This window comes from Corvus hawaiiensis, chromosome 20 (assembly GCF_020740725.1).
Source record: "Corvus hawaiiensis isolate bCorHaw1 chromosome 20, bCorHaw1.pri.cur, whole genome shotgun sequence".
Taxonomy (NCBI): domain Eukaryota; kingdom Metazoa; phylum Chordata; class Aves; order Passeriformes; family Corvidae; genus Corvus; species Corvus hawaiiensis.
In genome coordinates this window covers 4,956,360-4,975,363 of record NC_063232.1, presented here as the reverse complement: position 1 = coordinate 4,975,363, position 19,004 = coordinate 4,956,360, and the positions used below count along the sequence as shown (strand labels likewise).

Below are 19,004 nucleotides of genomic sequence, written 5' to 3'. Positions count from 1 at the left end.
GACCTCACTGGCACCTCACGGGCAGCGCTCCCGTTGGTACAAAATTTATTGAGTAACGCGGAAAGTGGGGAAACAACAACGCGCGGGGTGAGGGGGGCGAGCGGGGTACAGTGGAGGGGGCACACGAACACGCTGTTGAATATCAACAGTACTAAGAGGGGCGGGATTAGGCGTAGAGATCCTCGCGGTCGGCGGAGTAAACCTCCCCCTCCTGCAGCAGCGCGAAGTTGAGGAAGTGAGAGGGGCGGTGGACCTCGTGGTAAAACTCCTTGGGGTTGGCGAGCTGCAGCTCGTACTTCATGTTGGGGTCGTGGCGGACACCTGGAAGAGAGAGAGGGTCATCGCTACTGCCTCCTCCAGCCTTCAGGAGCCTAACAAAGCTCTCCATCCGCCTACGATCATTTCCATGCCAGAAGAGAGAGTTCCAAACCCACAGAATCATCCCTCTTTGGGTTTCCCCCCCCGAAGACATTTACAGTCCTTTTGTGCTAGTTGAGGGTTCTGTCACTCTCATTTCCTGACCCCTTCTCCAGCTGCCCGTGGTGTTCATGATACCAGGACCTCCCTACTGGGAACAGCTTCTCTCTTGCATTTTCCATTATCTCTTCTGCTTGACAGGGATTAATTATTCAGTGGCGATAGACCATGCACTACAATCCAGACAGACATGGCATCTATTTTTCCTCTCTATCACTTTGCTCTCTTGCCACCAAAAAAATCATTGAACTGACATCCCAGTGCTGGTACTAAGGAAAGTTCAGGGCACAGTGCTGATATCCCTGCCAGCTGCTCTGAGGAAGCTTTGGAGTGGGTAAGGAACTATTCCCTCGTCCCCAGGCTCCCCACACTGCCTCCTTTTCCCCTCCCCTTCCCAGGCCAGCTCACCCATGAAGTTGTAGTTCCAGGAGCCCTGTGCGGGGACCATGAAGAAGCCGAGGAAGCGGTCGGACAGGAGCATCTGCACCCTCTCGTAGTGGGAGGGGAGGTAACCCTTGGGATTGTTTCCTTTGTCCGTGTTCTGCCGGCCCCACTCGTACCCGCTCGGGGTCAGTTTGTAGGCTGTCAACGTGCAGGAGCCAGGGGTGAAACTGAAAAGGAGAAGACATGAGGCAAGTCAGACTCACCTGGGGCGGAGCAGGGAAAGCAGGAATGAACCAGCAATCCCTTTCTGCCAATTTTATTTTGAGAGTTCCCCAGCACTGCAGCAACACACCCCTGAGAGGGGCACCAGAAGCCTCCCTGCCCCTCACCTGCAGGTGATGATGATGGTCTTCTCCCCATCCCAGGAGGGGTTGTCAGCCATGACCTTGGCATGGGTGGTGACATCCTGTGGTGAGAGCTGAGGGGACTCGTTTGGTTGCGTGTGAATCCATCCCAGAGGTTCCATTTCCTGACAAAAAGAGAGTGGTTTGGAGAAAAATCAAAACCACTTAAAATGAGACCATTTCAAGCCTGGCAAAAAGGATAGAGAGGTCAAAGGCTTCCCCCTCACTTGATCTCAATTAGATTTGGCTTCAGGCTGAGCTCTTTCAGTCCTGCAACAAACAAAAGACCAAGAGAAGCTGCCCCACCACCTCAGGTCCTTGTTACTGACCTTCCACCCACCCTGGAAGCTGAACCTCAACTCACCTTGAGATACTCGTGCTGTGGCAGCTGCCCTGGGAGGTGCACGGTCTGGTGTGTCCCCCACTGGGGCACCATCACAATGCACCGGATCTCCTTCACCTGGGGGTTGTCTGGAGGGCTCACTCCATACAGGTAACCTGCAATCTAAAACACACATCTGCCTTAAAAAGCCAGAAGGAATCTCTGTGTAACACTGAGAGTGGGAACTCCTTAATTGCTGAGGAGATCATCAGAGGGATTCATGTGGACAAACAACAGCAGGTTCCCAGCCCTTCACCAGGAGTTCCCCCCTGGTGTGTTTGAGTGGGGCACAGCTGTAACAAACTCCCTGTACACTCACCTGGGCCCGCAGATCTGAGATGCAGATGAACTTCTTCAACACATTTTTGGGAAGAATGTAGGTGTAACCTGTCTCCTTTATGTCATCTGATGAGACATAGATGTGGTTTGTCCGCAGGTGGAGATTGGCAGCAGAAATTGCTCTGCGAGGAGGAGACCACGATCAGACGGGGCACAAATCCTCCCTGAGCATTCCAACTCTTTCCACCACCCCTGCCTGCCTTCCTACCTGACCCTCCACTCAGTCTTGGAGGAGAAAGTCTGGGTTTCGTAGTTGCTGGTGGTGGAGGTGATGATTTCATCCCCGTGTTTGTTCACCGTGCGGGTCTGTGTGGCTGTCAGCTGTGACTGCTCCTTGGTTTGCTTCTCGATTTCTGCAATCTGCTGCCTCTGCTGAGATGGGGCAGAGATCTCCATGCCCAGGATGATGTCTCGGATCTCTGACTGGGTCAGGGATGCAACATTCACGCTGGAAGAGAAAATCCACCCAGCCACCAAGTCAGGCATTTCAAAATACATTCTGGAGCTTTCTCACCAAGGCACAAGCTCAGAACGTTCACTCAGGGCATTATGATAAATAAACCCACAAGTTTTTAAACAAGAGAGGGGTCAAACCATGTGATGCTGAGATCAGGCAAGACTTGGTGCAGACATTTTTATCTGCCTTACCAGCAAGTTATTAATAATAACCAGATTCCCTACAAAGCTGAGTTCACTGACACTTGGCCACAGCCCTTAGGGCAGGAAGGAAAGGCTGGCAGGATTATGGCAGCCGCACAGTGGCTTACTTGTTCTTCTTGCCATAGTCAGCAAGGATGAGATCCTTCAGCTGCACCTCCACCTTGATCCACTCCTCATCTGTCAGGGTTGGCCAGATGTGGTGAGGCTCAGTGATGGTTGTCTTGTCTGGCTTCAGGATAACTTTGGCTCGATCATTATTCACATGTAGCGCCCGGAGAATCAGGATCAGACGGGAGAATGCCTTGGAGATGAAAAAAAGATGGAGTTAGAAAGAAGAAAATTAAATATACAAGGCCCTAGTACAGCATTCCTCTGTTTGGGCACATGGGAACTGCCAGTGAAATCCATCTAAAGGAAAATCCAGGCAGATTCAGAGCCAAGTGCTCCCAAACAACAAATCAGAAATACCTGAGGCCTTGGTTCCTGCCTCATTTATCAGCAGCAAAGCAAAATGCAGGGGACATATCTGTGCTTACTGTGTAAGAAGAGATTGTTTTCAGCCAGTCATCATAGAGATTGAAGAGAACCATCTGGGGTTCAGTGGCCTTCAGGATGAGATCACCAAACTTCTCCACTTTCAGACAGGCCTGGAAGGGCAGCTGCAACTCCGAGCCTTTGATCACAATATTGGGGAAATCCAGCAAGTGCACCTGGAGTTTATCAAGAGGGATTAGCTCACAACTAGTGCAGAACATCACAGGACACAGAACTGTCCTGTTATCACCCACAGATTTTACACATCCTCGTGGAGCTGCATCCTTACCTCAAGTGGGTCCAGCATGCCCTTCCGTGTCACTATGATCTGCTTTGGCTGCTCCTCCACGGGAAGGGATCGGATCAAGGCAGCCACTTCTTCAGCAGTCTTCCACTTGGCCAGCTACAGAAAGACAGCAGGGTTAGAGAAATGTCCCCCTGCTCTCCAGCAGTGTCTCCATGTCTCTGGGAACCAGAGGGACGCAAACCAAATTCTAAAATTATGACTGGAATTTATGGCTTGCTGCAGATCAGTGACAAGGCCCAGCATTTCCTCCTTACTGATCACAGAGGGCAGTTCCCATTCCTGGAGCTCACTTACTCCTGAGTGGCTCAGAAGAAACAGCTGGCTACTCCACCTCCCTGGATTTGCCACCTGAGTTTTCTCGCTGCACTGGATGTACAGCCAAGTGCAGAGTGATTTGTGCAACAGGAAGCACAGCACCGTTCCTCAAGCTCTGCTGGATGATATGGAGCCTTTACACCTCAGAGCCTCAAAATCCTTTCAGCAGCAATGCCTGTGTTCTTCCACTTTTATGTTCCACACTCCTGCCTGCCTGACCACTCGGGACTTTGGAGCTCTAAAGTCATTAAGGAGTAGGAAGATGAAGATCTGTGTGATGTTTTCTGCTAAGTGAGTGTCCCAAGCAGTCAGACCCACCCTGGCTCACACCCAAGGCACAGCCAGGCCCTCCCTACCTGTCCCAGACGCTTCTGTCCTGCCCACACAGATGTGTGGATGATCTTCAGGAAGAGCTGTCCAGTTCTGGGATTGAAGATGAAAATGGCTCCGTTGATGGGTTTTGTGGTCAAATTCCCTTCAAAAGTCTGAGGAAACAAGTGAGAGTCAGAAGTGCAGGGAGATAAATGGAGCCCAGCCACACTTTTACACAACAGCCAACTCTGTGTGCCTTGAGCAGGAGCTGTGTGGGAGATGTAAGAGCTGATCTGTGCACACTGCAAAAATCTGGGTCCGTGTGTTGACTCCCAGTTTTCCATCACGCATGGAAACCTCCACCCCTTTCAGTCCTTCCCCTGAGACAGCCCTCTGGCCTCACCTTGTGGATGGTGACTCTGTACACGTTGGTGTCATCCACAAACCAGATGATCTGGTTGGAGAAGAGCTCCCCATAGTTCTGGGAGGACAGGTAGGGCTCTGTGGGCTCTGAGGAGTAGAGCTGCAGCCCTTTGCGGATTCGTTCCCTCAACACATACAGGGCAGGGTTTGCTTTCATGATTTTGGCCATGGCCTGCTGGATCAGAGGTTTGCTCCCAGGGAACCAGTTCCCATAAGCACTGAAGAAGGAAAACAGAAGACCAAGTTGTTACCATTAGATCTGAAGAGGCAACAGCCACACAAGTCTTTCCATGCAGCAGTCAGGCTCCTTTTGACCAGCTGAAAATACAACTTTGTACTGCAGTGTGACTTCTGTAATGTCCCTGGGAGTTGGTCACCCGTGGTTTTTCTCTACACCTCCTCAGTGGGAAGCCACAGCCCACACATGCTACAGAATCCCAGAAGAGCTGTACCTTCTCTAACAAACACATTGGAGAATTGATTTCTGACTTTCCCCCTAGTTTCCAGTGAGAAATAGCTGCCCCCACTTGTAGGGGCCTTGAAACAAGGCCTGTCCTTCAGCTCCAAGAACAGTCTGACAGAAATATCCTAAGTAACAAATTATTAATGAACTGGGGGAACTGAACCACTACTATTGAGCAAAACTAGGCAACCTGAGATGCCTTATCCCTCTCACTGCACATCTCCAGCTTCTGCCTTCTCCCCTCATCCTCCTGCCTGGAATACAACCCGGTCTGGAGATGTGCTGAGACAATACCCACAAGCCACCAGTTACAAACCTACAAATTAAAGCACAGAAGGTGCAGCTCTCACCTGTGCAGGTTGTAGGCCAGATCAATGGCGATGAGCACCCCAGTGGGAGAGGGGTAGATGCTCATGTTGTCTGTGGTGTAGTCCAGGAACTTGGCCCTGGCGTAGCGCTCGATGTCGTGGGAATCGTAGTCGCCCCAGCGCAGCTGGATGTCTATCCAGTACTTCTGGGTGGTGGTGCTGTCCATCACATCCCTGAGGAGAAAGCAAGCCACAACAAGTTCATCCTGCACAAAACTCTCCTGCAGTAATTGTCACCAAGCATGGACACTGCAGCCAGCTCATATGCACATTCCACCCTGGAAAGGGACTCTACTGTTCTCATCACACAGCAGTGAAGGCAGAGGCTGTTTAAAGGTTTAAACAAAGCAGCAGTGAGTCCACTGCTGTGTAGTCACGAGGATCATCTCCCCCAAGGACTGTCTGGTGAGGATTCAGTGAGAATTCACTTCAGATTCTGGCCCTGGGCCAGCTCAGCTTTGTGGGGTTTCCAGAAGAACCTTCAAGAGCTCAGGGAAAAGTTCACCCAGAGAACAGGAGCAAAGGCAGCGTTGGCGTTCTGCAGAAGGCAGTGCCGGGAGGTGCTGCAACCACCCACCCAAACAACCCTGTGCTTTGCTGGACACAACCTCCAGTGTCCCCAGATAAAACCAACCCTAGATGCCCAAGAGACACAGAGGCTCTGGACGACAGGCTCAGCAGCTCTGCTCTACAGGAATATCGAGGAGAGGGGAAAGGGAAACTCACTTGGAATCTGCCAGCAATGATGGACGTGACACATTCCACTTGTAGGAAGCAAAGAGAAGGATATCTGCACACGAGGAATTCATCTTGTAGGACTTCCTGGGATGGATTGTCTCTTTCTGCACTGTCTCAATCTCCAGAGCATCCAGCTCTTGATCAAATACCTGGGGAAAAGGCAGTCAAAGATGAGCCGTGTTCAAGCAATCCAGATAAGGAATCTATCCTCAACACTGAGGCAGCCAGGAAAATCCCATTTCCTCCCTTTCTCTGCCAAATTGCTGGAGGGCGACTGATCCTGCTCCAAAAGGGCACGGAAACAAACCAAGCCAACACTGCTCACCTGACACAAATCCATGACAATGCTCTCGTGGATCTTCTGCCACAAGTGAGCTCGGAAAATCTGAATGAGGGAAATCTTCAGCGTGGGGATTTTGCCGTGCATGAAGATCCCTGTCAAATCCAGCTGCACCTGGAACCCAACATACACCTGCAAAGGAAAAGCAGCTGTGAGAACACACAACAGCACGACTGAGGAAGTTTAAAAAATGGAGCATCTCCTGTTAAGGAGGTTTAGTACCTCTGTAAGAGATGTTCTGAGAATTAATTGGATCAATTAACTGCTCTCATCTCAGTGGAAAAGTGGTGTCTGCTCCCAGAGGGACAAACGCCAGGTACTTACATTGGCTCTGTTAATGGTAGGAGACCACCAGAGAGTGAATCTTCTGTTTGGAATTTGGTTCAAACCCGATCTCTGGGCATTTGTCAGCTTCTTCCACTTCATGGACTCCTCAAAGCCACTGGCCTTCTCCCTAGAAAGGGCAGACCATCAACTGCATGAGATGTCCCTCACCTCTGCTGCCATGTGTCACTTGTAACAGAGACAGGAATCAGCCAGGAGCCAGGAGGGTTGCTTCATGCCAAGAAATTTCCGTGGATTTGCAAGAAGTTCAGCTGTAGCTCCCTCCCAGGTGCCCTCACAACTGAACTACACAACGTTCTCAAGTGACCACTGAAAACTCAACAGCAGAAACTCAACAGAATCAGCACAGCCTGAGCCCAGGGCCCACATTAAAGTTCCTCTTACCAGAAGAGACCCTCCCACGTGGGGAAGTAGGTGCCCTTGAAGAGAGTGTGCTCCAAGATCCCTTCCACCCCGCCCAGAGCCTGGATCATGTCCGTGCGGTAATTGTTCAGGTTCCAGAGTTTGCCATCGTGGCGCTGGTGCGTCCACCAGAACGGGTTCTGCTTCAGCACCTGGAGACAACAGCGAGCAGATCATTCACCTGGCTGCACTAATTGTGGGAACCAACATCATGATGATGTCAGTGAACAGGTGAAAAGCCTCATGCCCTCAGTGCCGGCGCACACAGCTCATCTACAACATGAGTTCTGTCAGTACTACTGCACAATTCACACTGGGTGGAATCTCAGGTGATGTTTTTATCTTTTAGGGACTGGCCTTCTACAGAGCTATCACTAGAGGATTTAAATATATTTTCCCAGTGTTATTAAAACTTACTGTTTTGGAATGTTTGCTTTGAGACCATTTTTTTTTCTCTCTCCTTAATATGCAGTTGCACTAACTGTGATTTTCCCCAATACACTGCAATCTATCAAAATGCTTCAAAAGTGGAAGTACCAGTCAGTACCTGATACTGTTTGAAGTCAGTCCTGACTCTCCATCCTTTATCATAAGCCAGAGTATGCCGGTCCTTCTGGAAAAGGGTGTTAATACGAGGAATTCCCCTGTCCCAGGAGTCCTCCAGATCCTCCAGCGTCAGACGCCTGAAGAAAAAAAATCCCCACACTTTGTTACCTCTCAATTTACAGCACTGCATTAACGAGTAGTTCAGCTGATGAGATCACAGAAATGAAACAGAGCTCAGGGGACACTCTAAAATGCCAAACACCAGCAAAGTGTTTGCTGTCATCACTGTGAACCCGATGATACCAAACAAGCAAAAGAAAAAGCCCTTGGAAGTGCACAGAACTGCAAATGGGTCTGGTATCATCTTCTCCTGATGGCCATACCATTTTCCCTTAAGGGTGGCACTTTCTGCCTGCAGAGTCCTCACCTCCTCCAGAGGTAAGAGAGCAGCTTTGCAGGTACCACAGGGTCAGCAAGGTCTCCAAAACCCCCAGACAGCATAAAACTTCCCACTGCTGCCTGTCCTCCCACACACGGACACACACCTGTTCTGGGCTATAGCCTCTTGTCGCTTCAGGGCATACTCTGCCCACACCCTCTGAGAGTCAATGAATTCACTCTCCCATGGCTGGATGTAACGATACAGATTTGGGATGAGCTGGTCCTCCTCATGACTCATTCCCGAGCGGAAGTGAGTGATGCCAACATCTGTCTGCTTGGACCACCTGGAGCAAAGAGACACAAGAATGAGGTAGGAGGAATTGGGACTTCTCTGATCACTGCCATGAGTTACTGTAAAGGCAACACAGCTCTGTACCATGGCATGGTTTAGCACTCTTGGAATATTTTTAGGGGAAAGAGCAGCTAAGAGAACACGCAGCAATTAGAGCAGGAATTAGAGCAGGACAACTCACCTCAGGTCAGACTGAGGGATGAGAACGTGGCCCATGGAGAGCATGCCCAGCCCCCCAAGCTCCTTAGGGGTGTAGAACACCACAGGAGGAAAACGGCTGGGCATTTTGGAATTCAGGCCAATCTTGATCCGAGTCTGGATTTTATTCTCACACTTCACCAGCAAATCAAGCAGCTCCTGAGTATTTACAACAGCTTCCCGAAAATAAGTCATCAAGCCAATCAGAGCTGTATTCCATTTATTGACAATCTAGAAAGAAAAAGAAAGGATCAGCTCCCAGACCACTCCCCAAGCATCTGCAGAAAGCTCTGTCAGAAATCTTCCTCCCCCCTTACCTTAGTGAAGGTTGTGGAGCCAGAGGCCATGAGGATCTGCCTCACTCTGTTGTGAAACCTCTGCATAGACTCGTCATCCACCCGCAGGAAGCACTGAGCCGTGCGCTCCTTGGTGACCTAGAGAGCACAGGCCCATCAGTTCCCTCCTGGGAGCCCCTCTCCAATACATGGGAATCCCATCCAGGGATTGCTCTCCCAGCCCACCTCGTTCTGCAGGTTCCAGACCCCGTCCTTGTGGGTGAACTCCTCGTAGCTGGTGCGGCACTTGGGCAGGATGCGGCACTCGAAGCCGCACATGTTGAACAGCAGGTTGGGGTTGTCCTTGCTGTACACGGACACAAAGCTGTTCTCCCACTGCACCGTGGTCACCGAGCGGGGCAAACGGTTCTTGATATCCCAGAACACAGCACGGCCACTGGAAAACAAGATGTGCACAGTGACACTTAATAATTTGCCCAAGTAACAATTGGGTAAGTTCTCAGAGCTTCTCTAATTTCTCAGGATTTCAGCATAGACCGCTCACTTCTCACTTCCTGAGCACCTATCAGTCTCCAACAGCTTTTTATCACAACTGATTTCCCCCTTTTTCCTGTTCTTCTTCTTTCCCAGCTGCAGCACTTACAGGTTCACGTCGTGCTTCATGAGACGCATCCGAGCATCCCGGGGCCAGCACTTCTTGTTGTTGTAGCCCACAATGTTCTCGTTGTTGGGGTCTGGGTGCTCTGTCAGGTACCGCTGAATCAGGTCTCTTGCCTCGTCAGCTGTAAACCTGGAAATGCATAGAAAAGGATTTGGAATTACATGATTGACCTATCAACACCAGTCTAGCCAGAAAGGTAAGGATTTAATTAGGAAAAGCTGTTTGTCAGCCTGTTTGAAGGTAACTATCCCATTTTTGTATCTTCACAATGAATGGGGGAATTTCATTAGCACAGAGCAACTCAGGGTTTGGGTTATCTTTCCATGAAAAGACAGAAAGGCTTATTTTACCAGTCTCTAATTTACCAAATTCCTAAACAATTGAGATCTTGACATTGTTGTGTTTCTATTGACACAGTGAAGCTGCAGAAAAGCAAACTGAGAAAGCAAGAGGAGACATGTGGACATCCAGTTATCCAGGGAAGTCTGTCAATTCAAATACTCCTGATCTTCAGTAGCAAAGGGAACAAAACCCAGGAGCAGGAGCACACTAATTCTCCCTTGCCTTTGTGTTCACCTGAGGAAAGCAGGGCCCCAGAAATCTCACCTGAAGAAGATGTGAATCCTGTCAATGTATCTGCAGAAGAGGCGAATGGGATGGGCCACCTCCGTGGCAATGTCCTGGAAGCTGAGGAAGTCATTTGGCATCTGGGGAGGCCCAGCCATTTCACTGGCCCGGTGCAGGCCCAGCACCAGCAGGTCCATCACAAGCCCATAGTACTGGACAATGAAGGAAGCAAACTGCAGCCCACGAATAATCCCGTAGGAGTTTGTGTGATTCATGTCCTGAGGAGATGAAGGAGAATTGTGAGAAAACACATCACAACACATCAGAAACCTTTCACCTGAGCAGCTGTTCTTTAGCAGGACCCAGAAGGGGTTTTTTTACTCCCCCATTACTTTTCCCTGGCAAGTCTTGTGTTCCTTCTTTGCCATGGGTCCAAAACCTCCTCCCCCAAGAGTCCCTTTTACTACAAACCCCCTTTCCTGACAACAACCATCACCTTGTAGTTGATCACCACGTTGTTCTTGGCTGTCATGTAGTCAGCAATGTTGTGATCAACGATGAGACGCAGCAGCCTGTTGAGTAAGGTCAGGTCAATCTTCTCATACATCTTTTCAAACCGAGATTCCAGCATCACGTTGCACTCCCCTTCACTCGTTTCCCAAACATCCTGCAGGTTATTAATGCCTGAGGGAACAAACAATGTTCTGTTATCTGACACATCAGAGCACAGAAACAGCCCCTGGGTACAGAAACTCAACACAGGTCCTGTAATGCTTGATTTTTCAGGCTCTAGATCTTCCAGTCTATCCAGAAACAGGAGGAAAACTATGTAATCAACTGTAAATACTGTGCAAGTTGTCCTCCTCCAGTATATAAGTATGTATTAACCTACAAAATACATCTCTGATTGCAATTATTGACTGCAAATTGCAAAGATAAAAATTCAGCTCCCAAGGGGACTCATAGGACACAAGTTCCCCCATAGGAAAAATCATTCCTGCACGGAATCCAAGAGCCCACTGACCTTGGCACCACTTGTACACCAGCAGTGGGGGTGGTTCAGTGTCAGCAGGTTTGATCCAAGGAGGGAAGAGTCTTCGCTTATCAGCCTCATACCACAAGTACTGATCCAGATAAGCATCTGTGATCTTCTCCAGGGGCTCAACGTCATAAACAGGGACCAAGTGGCTGTAGAGATCCATGAACTCGATTCCCACCTTAAAAAAAAAAAAAAAAAAGAGGGGGAAAAACTGAGGCTGATAGTTAAGAGGAAATACCCAAGTTTTTGTGCCACTCAGCTTCTGAATGCAGCATAACATGGCTGGGCTTTCACCAGGCTTTCACTCACCTCCTTGAAGGCTCTCTGAGTCAACAGATGTCGTTTGATTCTGGACAGAGCTTCGTGGGGATTATCATAAGCCTGCTCAATCAAGCCCAGCTCCTCTCTCTGTGACTGATTCAGGCGTGACTTCACACTGAAAACAAGGGAGAACAGCTCAGCGCCTGCACAGGAACAGCCTAATGGCCATTTAACTGCATTAAACTGATAAATGATGATGTTCAACCTGTAATTCTTCACAATCCACATCCCCAAACTTAGAAGCATGGCAGTGGTTTTGCCCAAGTGGCAGAGTCAGTAAGAACTCCCAGTTAAGTTGGCAGTACAAACAACAGGCTTTATCAGATCATCAGGATAAATTTTACACCATACTCAGTCCCAGGAATAACAGGTAACAAAACAGAAACCTTTCCCAGTGCCCCTGAAGATCAAGATCATTTCCCACTGCTTACCTGTAAGCTTCCTTCAGCCTCTCCAGGGCTAAGATCAGCAACTTGGTGTCGTGCTTGTAGGACAGTGGGGGGAAGGGAATGGGGGAGAACCTCCTGCTCTCCAGCCAGTGCACTGTGGTTGTGTACACAGCCACGGCCTCTTCTGCTGTGATGTAAGGCCCATCCTGCAGAACCACACCACCAGAATTAATCAGTGAAAGCTTTCCTACAAAAACAGCGTTAATTTGGGCAATTTCAGGGAGGACAGAAGTACCTTTAGGTAGTTATGCTGCCGTTCCTGCTCAGCTTTCAGGTAGAGTCTGGTCAGCCTGCCCAGGTTCTTCTTACAGACGGTTTTGTCGACAGTGGCTCCCCGGCGGATCCGCTCCCGGTTGTAGTGAGCTGTGTTTGTCCACCAGTCAGCTTTGGCCTTCACGTACCTCAGGATCATGTTCTCAATAGGAGTTGGCAGCCCTGGCACCTGGGGAGGGACAGGAACTTGAGGGAAGCAGGAGTGGCAACCTCCCTGCGAGCAGTTCCACTTGGGAGATGTTAAAATTGAACCCAAAGGCCAAGTGAGAGATTTACCTTCCAGGGAATATTGGCCTTCCAGCACCGCCAAGCCTCGCTCAGGTGCTGCAGGATGGTTCTGGCTTTGTTCTGTTTGATCCCTTCTGGCATCATGTCCAGGATGTCGTGCATCACAGCTGCCCTGAGCTCCAGGTCGAAGTGAGACTCCACGCGCTGCTTCGTGACAGTCTTTGCGACACCCTTCGAGTGACGGCCTGGAAAAAGCAAAGTCCTTCAGGAATTCTGACACCACTGGGCAGTGATTCTCCTTCTTCCTAATTCAGGAGTGCATGGAGGTGCAGGATGTCTGGAGAAATTACACTGCCAAGACTCTGGAGTAGATGATTAAGTAGCTGTGGAGCAGGGAATCCCACTTCCACTCAGAATCTATTCTGGGGGCACAGAACTTGTAAGAGGTCTAAACTGGTCAATAGCTCTTAGCACTGGCATGGAGCATGGATAAAGACCACCAGGGTAAACAGAAAAGTGGCTGGCAAGCAAACAGTATTAATCTTTACCACACACTCCTCCCACATGCAGGATTTACAGGGTGCTGACCTTCAAACTGCCGGGCCAGCAGATTCCCCAGCCAGCGTTCCAGCAGCGGGGTGATGCCCCTCATGAAGAACAGCCACACTCTCCAGCCTGGAGCCCAGAAACCACAGCCAGGACCTTTGCCCACAGGCCCCTGGAAGAACAGAGACGTGGTAAGATCAGGTTATTTATTGACACTTCAGAATCCCTCCCTTGTTCCTCAGTTTACACAGGGTCAGTATCACATGGAAAGGTGGAACTTACTGTGTTAAACCTGTAGTAGATGAGATGTTTCAGGTCCTTGCACATTCGAATCTGCCTCATCAGTTTGTATTTGTACCGGTACATCCCCGTGAGCTGACCCACGTGGGCAAAGATGTACTGCAGGCCATCTGCCAGCTGAGACATGGAACACAGTCAGGGGTAACAATCAACACCTCAGACATCACCTCCAGCAGCCAGGTTTATTGGACAGAGCATATCAGGCCACACAAAGCTCCTAATGCTGGCTCAGACAATGATCAATTCTTATAAAGTAATATAAAAGCAGAATTTCAGACAATGCTGCAACATTTAGTCTTTGTGCATCCCACAGATGCTATTTTCCATAGAAAATATGCCAATTCTCCTCTCAACTTCCTCTCACCCCATTAAAAACAAACAAACCACAAAATGAAAAGAGCCTACCTGAAATGCATCCACATTTCCCAGTCTGTACTGGACGTGGCTGTCCACCACCAGCTTAGTCAGCCGCAGGACCTCTCGGCACAGATGGAAAGCGTTCCCAAAACGGGATTTTTTTCTTTCCTGAATAAGACAAAATATTCAGAATTTATGTAACAATGTCACAGAAGAATGAAACAACTCCAATTTGATGAGTCTGTACAGCAACTGAGCAGCTGAGGCACTGTGGCCTCTCTTTCTTCACTGGCTACACAATGACCTTCAGGTAAACTCTGCTCTTGTGTACTACAGCACACGGACTGATACCTTAGTGGTGAGGGTCTTCACGGGCTTCAGGTTGAAGTTGTAATCCAAGTGAAGGTAATTCAGGTTCTTTCTGTGGATCAGCAAGTTCAGCATGTTGTAGCCCTGGCGACACACCTGCAGGCCAACTTCCACCCAGTCCAGCTTGGTTGACTGGAAAAACTTGGTAGCCTTGAAGGAGCGGAACAGGTACCTGGAGAGAGCAGAGACCACAATCAGCTCAATCCCCTACACAGATCAGCAGCTTCCCCACTGAACAGACCCCACTCACCTCTTCTTCTGGGCCTTGGGAGGTCTGTGTTTGAGGGCATTCAGGACATAGTATTTCAAGAGCTTCTGGTAGGAGACTCTCACCTTGACTGGCTGTCCTGCCGGGCAGTGCTCGCGGTACCTATGGATAAACCACACTCCAATGCCTCAGCTAACTCACATTCCTCAGAGGAAAGTCTCCAGAAACTCTCCTAAAATCTCTAGAAACCAGTCACCATGATGTCTTTATTTCATTTTCATTGTAACAAGGTGATAATGCCATGATCACTAGATCAGCCCTGAACCCAGGACAGAACTCACCAGTTCTTCACCAGTGGGATGTCAAGAGCTCTCCGGGTCCTGCCAGACCTCAAGTTGAAGGGTCGTGGGGCCCACAGCAAGGCAATGCCATTGGCTGTGTTATCAGTGTAGAGAGGGGTATCCTTCAGGAAAGGTTCCACAAACTCTGGCAACTCAAACTCTTCATCGTCATCAGGCAGCGGTTCCTGGCTCTGAAATACAGAAGCACCACACAAGGTGTTTCCTGGTTGCTTCAGCTCAGTTTTCTGAGTGAAGCAAGTAAAAAAGCCTTCTCTTTGCTCTCATGGAAGAAGTGTGGCTGTACTGAGCATGAGAGAAGCAAAAAGCACTCAACAAGGCAAACTGTGGCTACTAAAGCCCGAGTTAGGTGTTACAGAGGGAACTTCAGAGAGATACCAGTTCCATGAACACACCAAGGGCAACCAGAAAGATAAATAATCTGTCAGAAGACTCTAACACTGTTAATCAGACATTGAGCTTGATCCTACAGAAGCCAAAGGAAATGACTTTGTGCAACTCCAGAAGTAGAAAAAGACTAAAATGACAACGGTGGGGTATTTTGTCAAAGGGCTTGTGCCTTCTCCTGAAATATCTATGCTTGTGTGCTGCTATCAGAACCAAGAGACTAAAGCCCCCTACTCCCACACATAGGGTTTATCACAGTAAACCCAGTGACTCACCTTGACAGAATGTCTGTGTGAAATGGGGTTGATCAGAGGATCGAAGTAAAAAGCTGGGAGATCAGGATCTTCTGTTTTAATGAAAACAACATTTGGAGTATGGTACCTACAATAAAAAATTTGCATTAGAGCCTCTGACAGCCTTTCCCTCCTCTCCTGGCTCTGGAGGCTGCTGCACTTACCAGGTGAGGTGGACATGGTGTGGCAGGTTGTTGTACAGGTACGGGAAAGCAATTTTATACTCTGTCCTGATGGGCTGCCTGATGATAATTTTGTTGATGTCATTAAATTCATTCCAGTCTTCATCCCTTAAATGAGACAAGAAATTGTTATGCAAGCATTCAGGGTGAGAGAGATGAACACTTGTGACTGAAAACATACCATCAGCCCTTTCCTAGATAACCACTGATCTCTCTCCTAAACCCAACACTTACTGAAGATTGATGTCTCTGACAAGGGGCTCAAACTTGGGACCTCCAGGAATGGCCATGTTCAGTGCCTTGGAAGTGAAGAAGGCTTTGAGGTCGAACAGGTAGAAGTAGTTGTCATCCACCAGGTCAGTGAGCAGCTGGTTGGCCAGGCGGTACAGGGTGGACATCATGGGGAGGGTGAACTGCCAGCGCTGGTACGTGGAGCCATTGACATACCTGGGAAGGACAGAGCATGGACACTCCAGACACAGCCACAGCACGAGCAAAGGACCAGAAATAACCAAACGCCTTTTGCCACCTGTCATTTATCAAGGACAGGTAACACGTGGGCGCCTCTAGGCTGAAAGAAAGGCTGCAGCACTGTTAAGAGACCACTTCTGGACTCCTCCTGCCCAGAAAATGCTGACTGCTCCAGTTCCTCTCCTCCTCTGTGTCCAAAGTGACACAGAAGATCTGTGCACCTTTAGCAAATATCAGTTTCAAATTCCAACTAGACAATCCAGGCTGTCAGCTTTACAGCATGGTCAGAAACATCAGTTTTAACAGCCCTCCAGGACAGAGAGACCTTGCTGGATGCTGAATCATAGAATCCCAGAATGGTTTGGGTTGGAAGGAACCTTAAAGCTCATCTTGTTCCAACCCTTCCACCTTCCACTATCCCAGGTTGCTCAGAGCCCCATCCAACCAGGCCTTGAACACCTCCAGGGATGGGCCAGCCACAGCTCCTCTGAGCAATCTGCAGGCAAAGATGCAGCTTTACAACACTCAGGTTCTCCTTCCCACCCTTGAGGGAAGGTTTTTCTCTCCCCACCAACATCACACAAAGGTTACACACTGCTCTGTACAGGTAATCCATACATGGTTTGTTTTCTCCCCTTTCCCAGTAAATTGTGCTACCACAGCCACGTACTTCCTATTGTCCTTCAGAGGCTGGTGGTCATAGAACCAGTCCAGCACAGGGGCATCCTCCTCTGGATCCAGCTCCAGCTGAATGGCTTCCAGGGGCTCCACATCCAGGATGTTATCAGCATAATCCAGAGGGGGCTCTTCATCATCAAATGGGGGGAATCTCATCCTCTTGAAGTGACGCCTGTCCCTCTTCTCCCGCCTCATCATAATCCACATGGACCTGCAGGAAATCAGCGGAACATTAAACACGGATTTTATGGTGTATGCACAAGGCTTTGTCCCACCTGGATGAAGCAGAAGGCACCTACCCCCACTGGGCAATGTAGACAGGCTCGATGACCCAGGGGATCTCGTTGACAAAGGAGATGGCGCCGGTGATGTGGTACAGGACAGGAACGTCTCGGATTTGCTCCCAGGGCATGGGCATGTTCTCCAGGAGCTTCAGCACAGCATGAGGCATGTACTTCAGAGCACTGCAACCACAAATCAAGGGAAACCACGCTGGAATGGATCTCAAGAACAGCCATCCACCTGCCACAAACCCAACTACCTCCCAGTTTTCCCTCCTGCAAGCTGCTCATCTGACCTGTTCAAAAGGCAAATCCGTGAACTCCCCACTCTACCTTTGTACTAGCAAAAGGTTTCCTACTGATTTAGCTTTCATAAATGTTACAAACAAAAATTGAAGTTTTAAGCGGGTTTTTTGAAATTTTTATGGGTAATGGTAAGTTAGTGCAACAGACCATGATGTGCATTAGACAGATCTCTGCACCTGAACAGCCAAGAAGCACTCAGAATGCTTTTCAATCTTACAAGAAACATATGCTAGCTATTTAATACTCTCTCCAACTTCTTTTAAACCAATGTGTTATGCAGGGTAATGTTTCTTCTCATAAATTCAAAGCAACAACTCCTTTTGCTGATCCACTTCAACAACTACCAAGGCAGCAGAGGCGGATCCCCAGACCTCCCCCTCTGTCACACACCGGGGGTCCCTTACCCCAGGTAGACGCGCTTGTCGTGCCGGAACTTCCTATTGGTCATGTCGCCGTGGTCGCGGATGATTTTGCGGACATGCTCAGGGGGCATGTCCTCCTTCTGCGCGTCCACGAACCCGAATTTCCTCTTCTCCGCATAGCGCTTGGCCTGCAGCTGCTGCCACTTGCGGGCTGCGGGGACACAGAGGCGGCGGGTCAGGCCTTGTCCCCCGCGGAGGATCTGGGGTGTCCGGGGCCCTACCCACCTTTCTCCTGCAGCTTCTCCTCGGACATGTAATCGGGCAGCGGCGCCAGCGGGTTGGGCACCGGGGCGCAGCCGCCGCGGTACGGGAACACGGCGGCCATGGCGACGCACCTGCGGAGAGGGTGCAGAGGGGCTCAGGGCGAGGTACGGGACCACGACAAGGCCGCCGCCGATCGCTCCCTCGCCACTCCCGCCCGCCTCGGGCCCAGCCTGGGCCCGCCGCTCCCCGTTCGCCCTCACCGGCAGCCGCGACCCCCGCGCTCCCCCACCACAATGGCGGCCCCGCACCGTCGCTACCGCGCCTCGGGGACCCGGATGTAGGCGGGACGCGCAGCACCGACTGCCCAATCAGCTTTCAGGAAGTCTCACAGACAGCAGGTGTAGCCTATCAGAACGCGGAAAGGGCGGGGGCGGGACTGAGGGCGGAATAGGGGGAAAAGTGGCGTCTGGAGCACACTTCCGGTGTGGTGTCCCGCTTTCCCCGGTCCCGCCCTCCGCGGCTTCCGATTGGCGGAGAGGGGCGGCGGGAACAGCGCGGCGCCGCCTCTGATTGGACAGAGCCTGGCGCAGCGCACTCGGCGCTGCTGTAGGGGGCGCCCCGGGGCGGGGCTGTGTGCGGCCGGGCTGCCCTCACGGAGGGCGGTAGGGGCGGGGGGTCCCGCAGGATTTCCCCTCAGACCAAAGCTGCCAGCAACTGGGACTCTGGCTGCCCTTGGAGTGCCAAACCTCCGAGCTGGCGTCAAGAAACTGGGTGGCTGAGTTTGGTTTCCCATGGGAAAGGGCCAGCGCTCCCCTCCAGGTGCCCGTGGCCGGGAGTGGAGTGCCGCCTCCTAAAATTGCGAACGGCGCAGGAGTTCTCCCGGACCAAAGCTGCCAGCAACTGGGACTCTAGCTGCTCTTGGAGTGCCAAACGCCACCTCCGAGCTGGCGTCAAGAAACTGTGTGGCTGAGTTTGGTTTCCCATGGAAAAGGGCCAGCGCTCGCCTCCCGGCCGCTGTGGCCGGTCCAGGCGCCTGTGGCCGGGAGTGGGGTGCTGCCCTCAGGGGAGCGTCTTGGGCGCATCCCGGACACGTCCCGCTGATGTCCCCTGTGGAGCAGCCTGGGGACATCCCCCACG

General features: G+C 50.6%; 1 protein-coding gene across 1 annotated transcript; it reads right to left on the bottom strand.

The window, feature by feature from the left end:
- Positions 1 to 28: 28 nt before the first annotated feature.
- On the bottom strand, positions 29 to 18,201 carry PRPF8 (pre-mRNA processing factor 8). Its single transcript, XM_048324410.1, has 43 exons — positions 18,128 to 18,201; positions 17,889 to 17,998; positions 17,646 to 17,814; positions 16,954 to 17,118; positions 16,647 to 16,865; positions 15,740 to 15,952; positions 15,488 to 15,613; positions 15,306 to 15,411; positions 14,626 to 14,816; positions 14,327 to 14,446; positions 14,059 to 14,248; positions 13,756 to 13,875; positions 13,333 to 13,467; positions 13,093 to 13,222; positions 12,553 to 12,749; positions 12,239 to 12,445; positions 11,986 to 12,149; positions 11,543 to 11,669; positions 11,219 to 11,411; positions 10,691 to 10,878; positions 10,234 to 10,472; positions 9,610 to 9,756; positions 9,192 to 9,402; positions 8,988 to 9,104; positions 8,654 to 8,901; positions 8,285 to 8,464; positions 7,741 to 7,876; positions 7,176 to 7,345; positions 6,771 to 6,900; positions 6,432 to 6,578; positions 6,095 to 6,255; positions 5,351 to 5,542; positions 4,518 to 4,755; positions 4,159 to 4,287; positions 3,470 to 3,583; positions 3,183 to 3,356; positions 2,754 to 2,947; positions 2,195 to 2,434; positions 1,967 to 2,108; positions 1,630 to 1,770; positions 1,251 to 1,390; positions 886 to 1,088; positions 29 to 321 (listed from the first exon to the last, which is right to left on the bottom strand). The coding sequence occupies exons 2-43, from the start codon at positions 17,986 to 17,988 to the stop codon at positions 167 to 169; spliced, it is 7,008 nt and encodes a 2,335-aa protein (XP_048180367.1). The 5' UTR covers positions 17,989 to 17,998; positions 18,128 to 18,201; the 3' UTR covers positions 29 to 166.
- Between the last annotated feature and the right edge of the window lie 803 nt (positions 18,202 to 19,004).

Excerpts from the sequence above, each read along its gene's own strand:
- PRPF8 (XM_048324410.1), bottom strand. The coding sequence starts at position 17,988 with ATGGCCGCCGTGTTCCCGTACCGCGGCGGCTGCGCCCCGGTGCCCAAC. Across the intron at positions 13,468-13,755 it reads GAAATGTGGATGCATTTCAG|CTGGCAGATGGCCTGCAGTA; the intron begins GTAGGCTCTTTT and ends TCCATGTCTCAG. Across the intron at positions 2,948-3,182 it reads AAACAATCTCTTCTTACACA|GCATTCTCCCGTCTGATCCT; the intron begins GTAAGCACAGAT and ends TTCATCTCCAAG.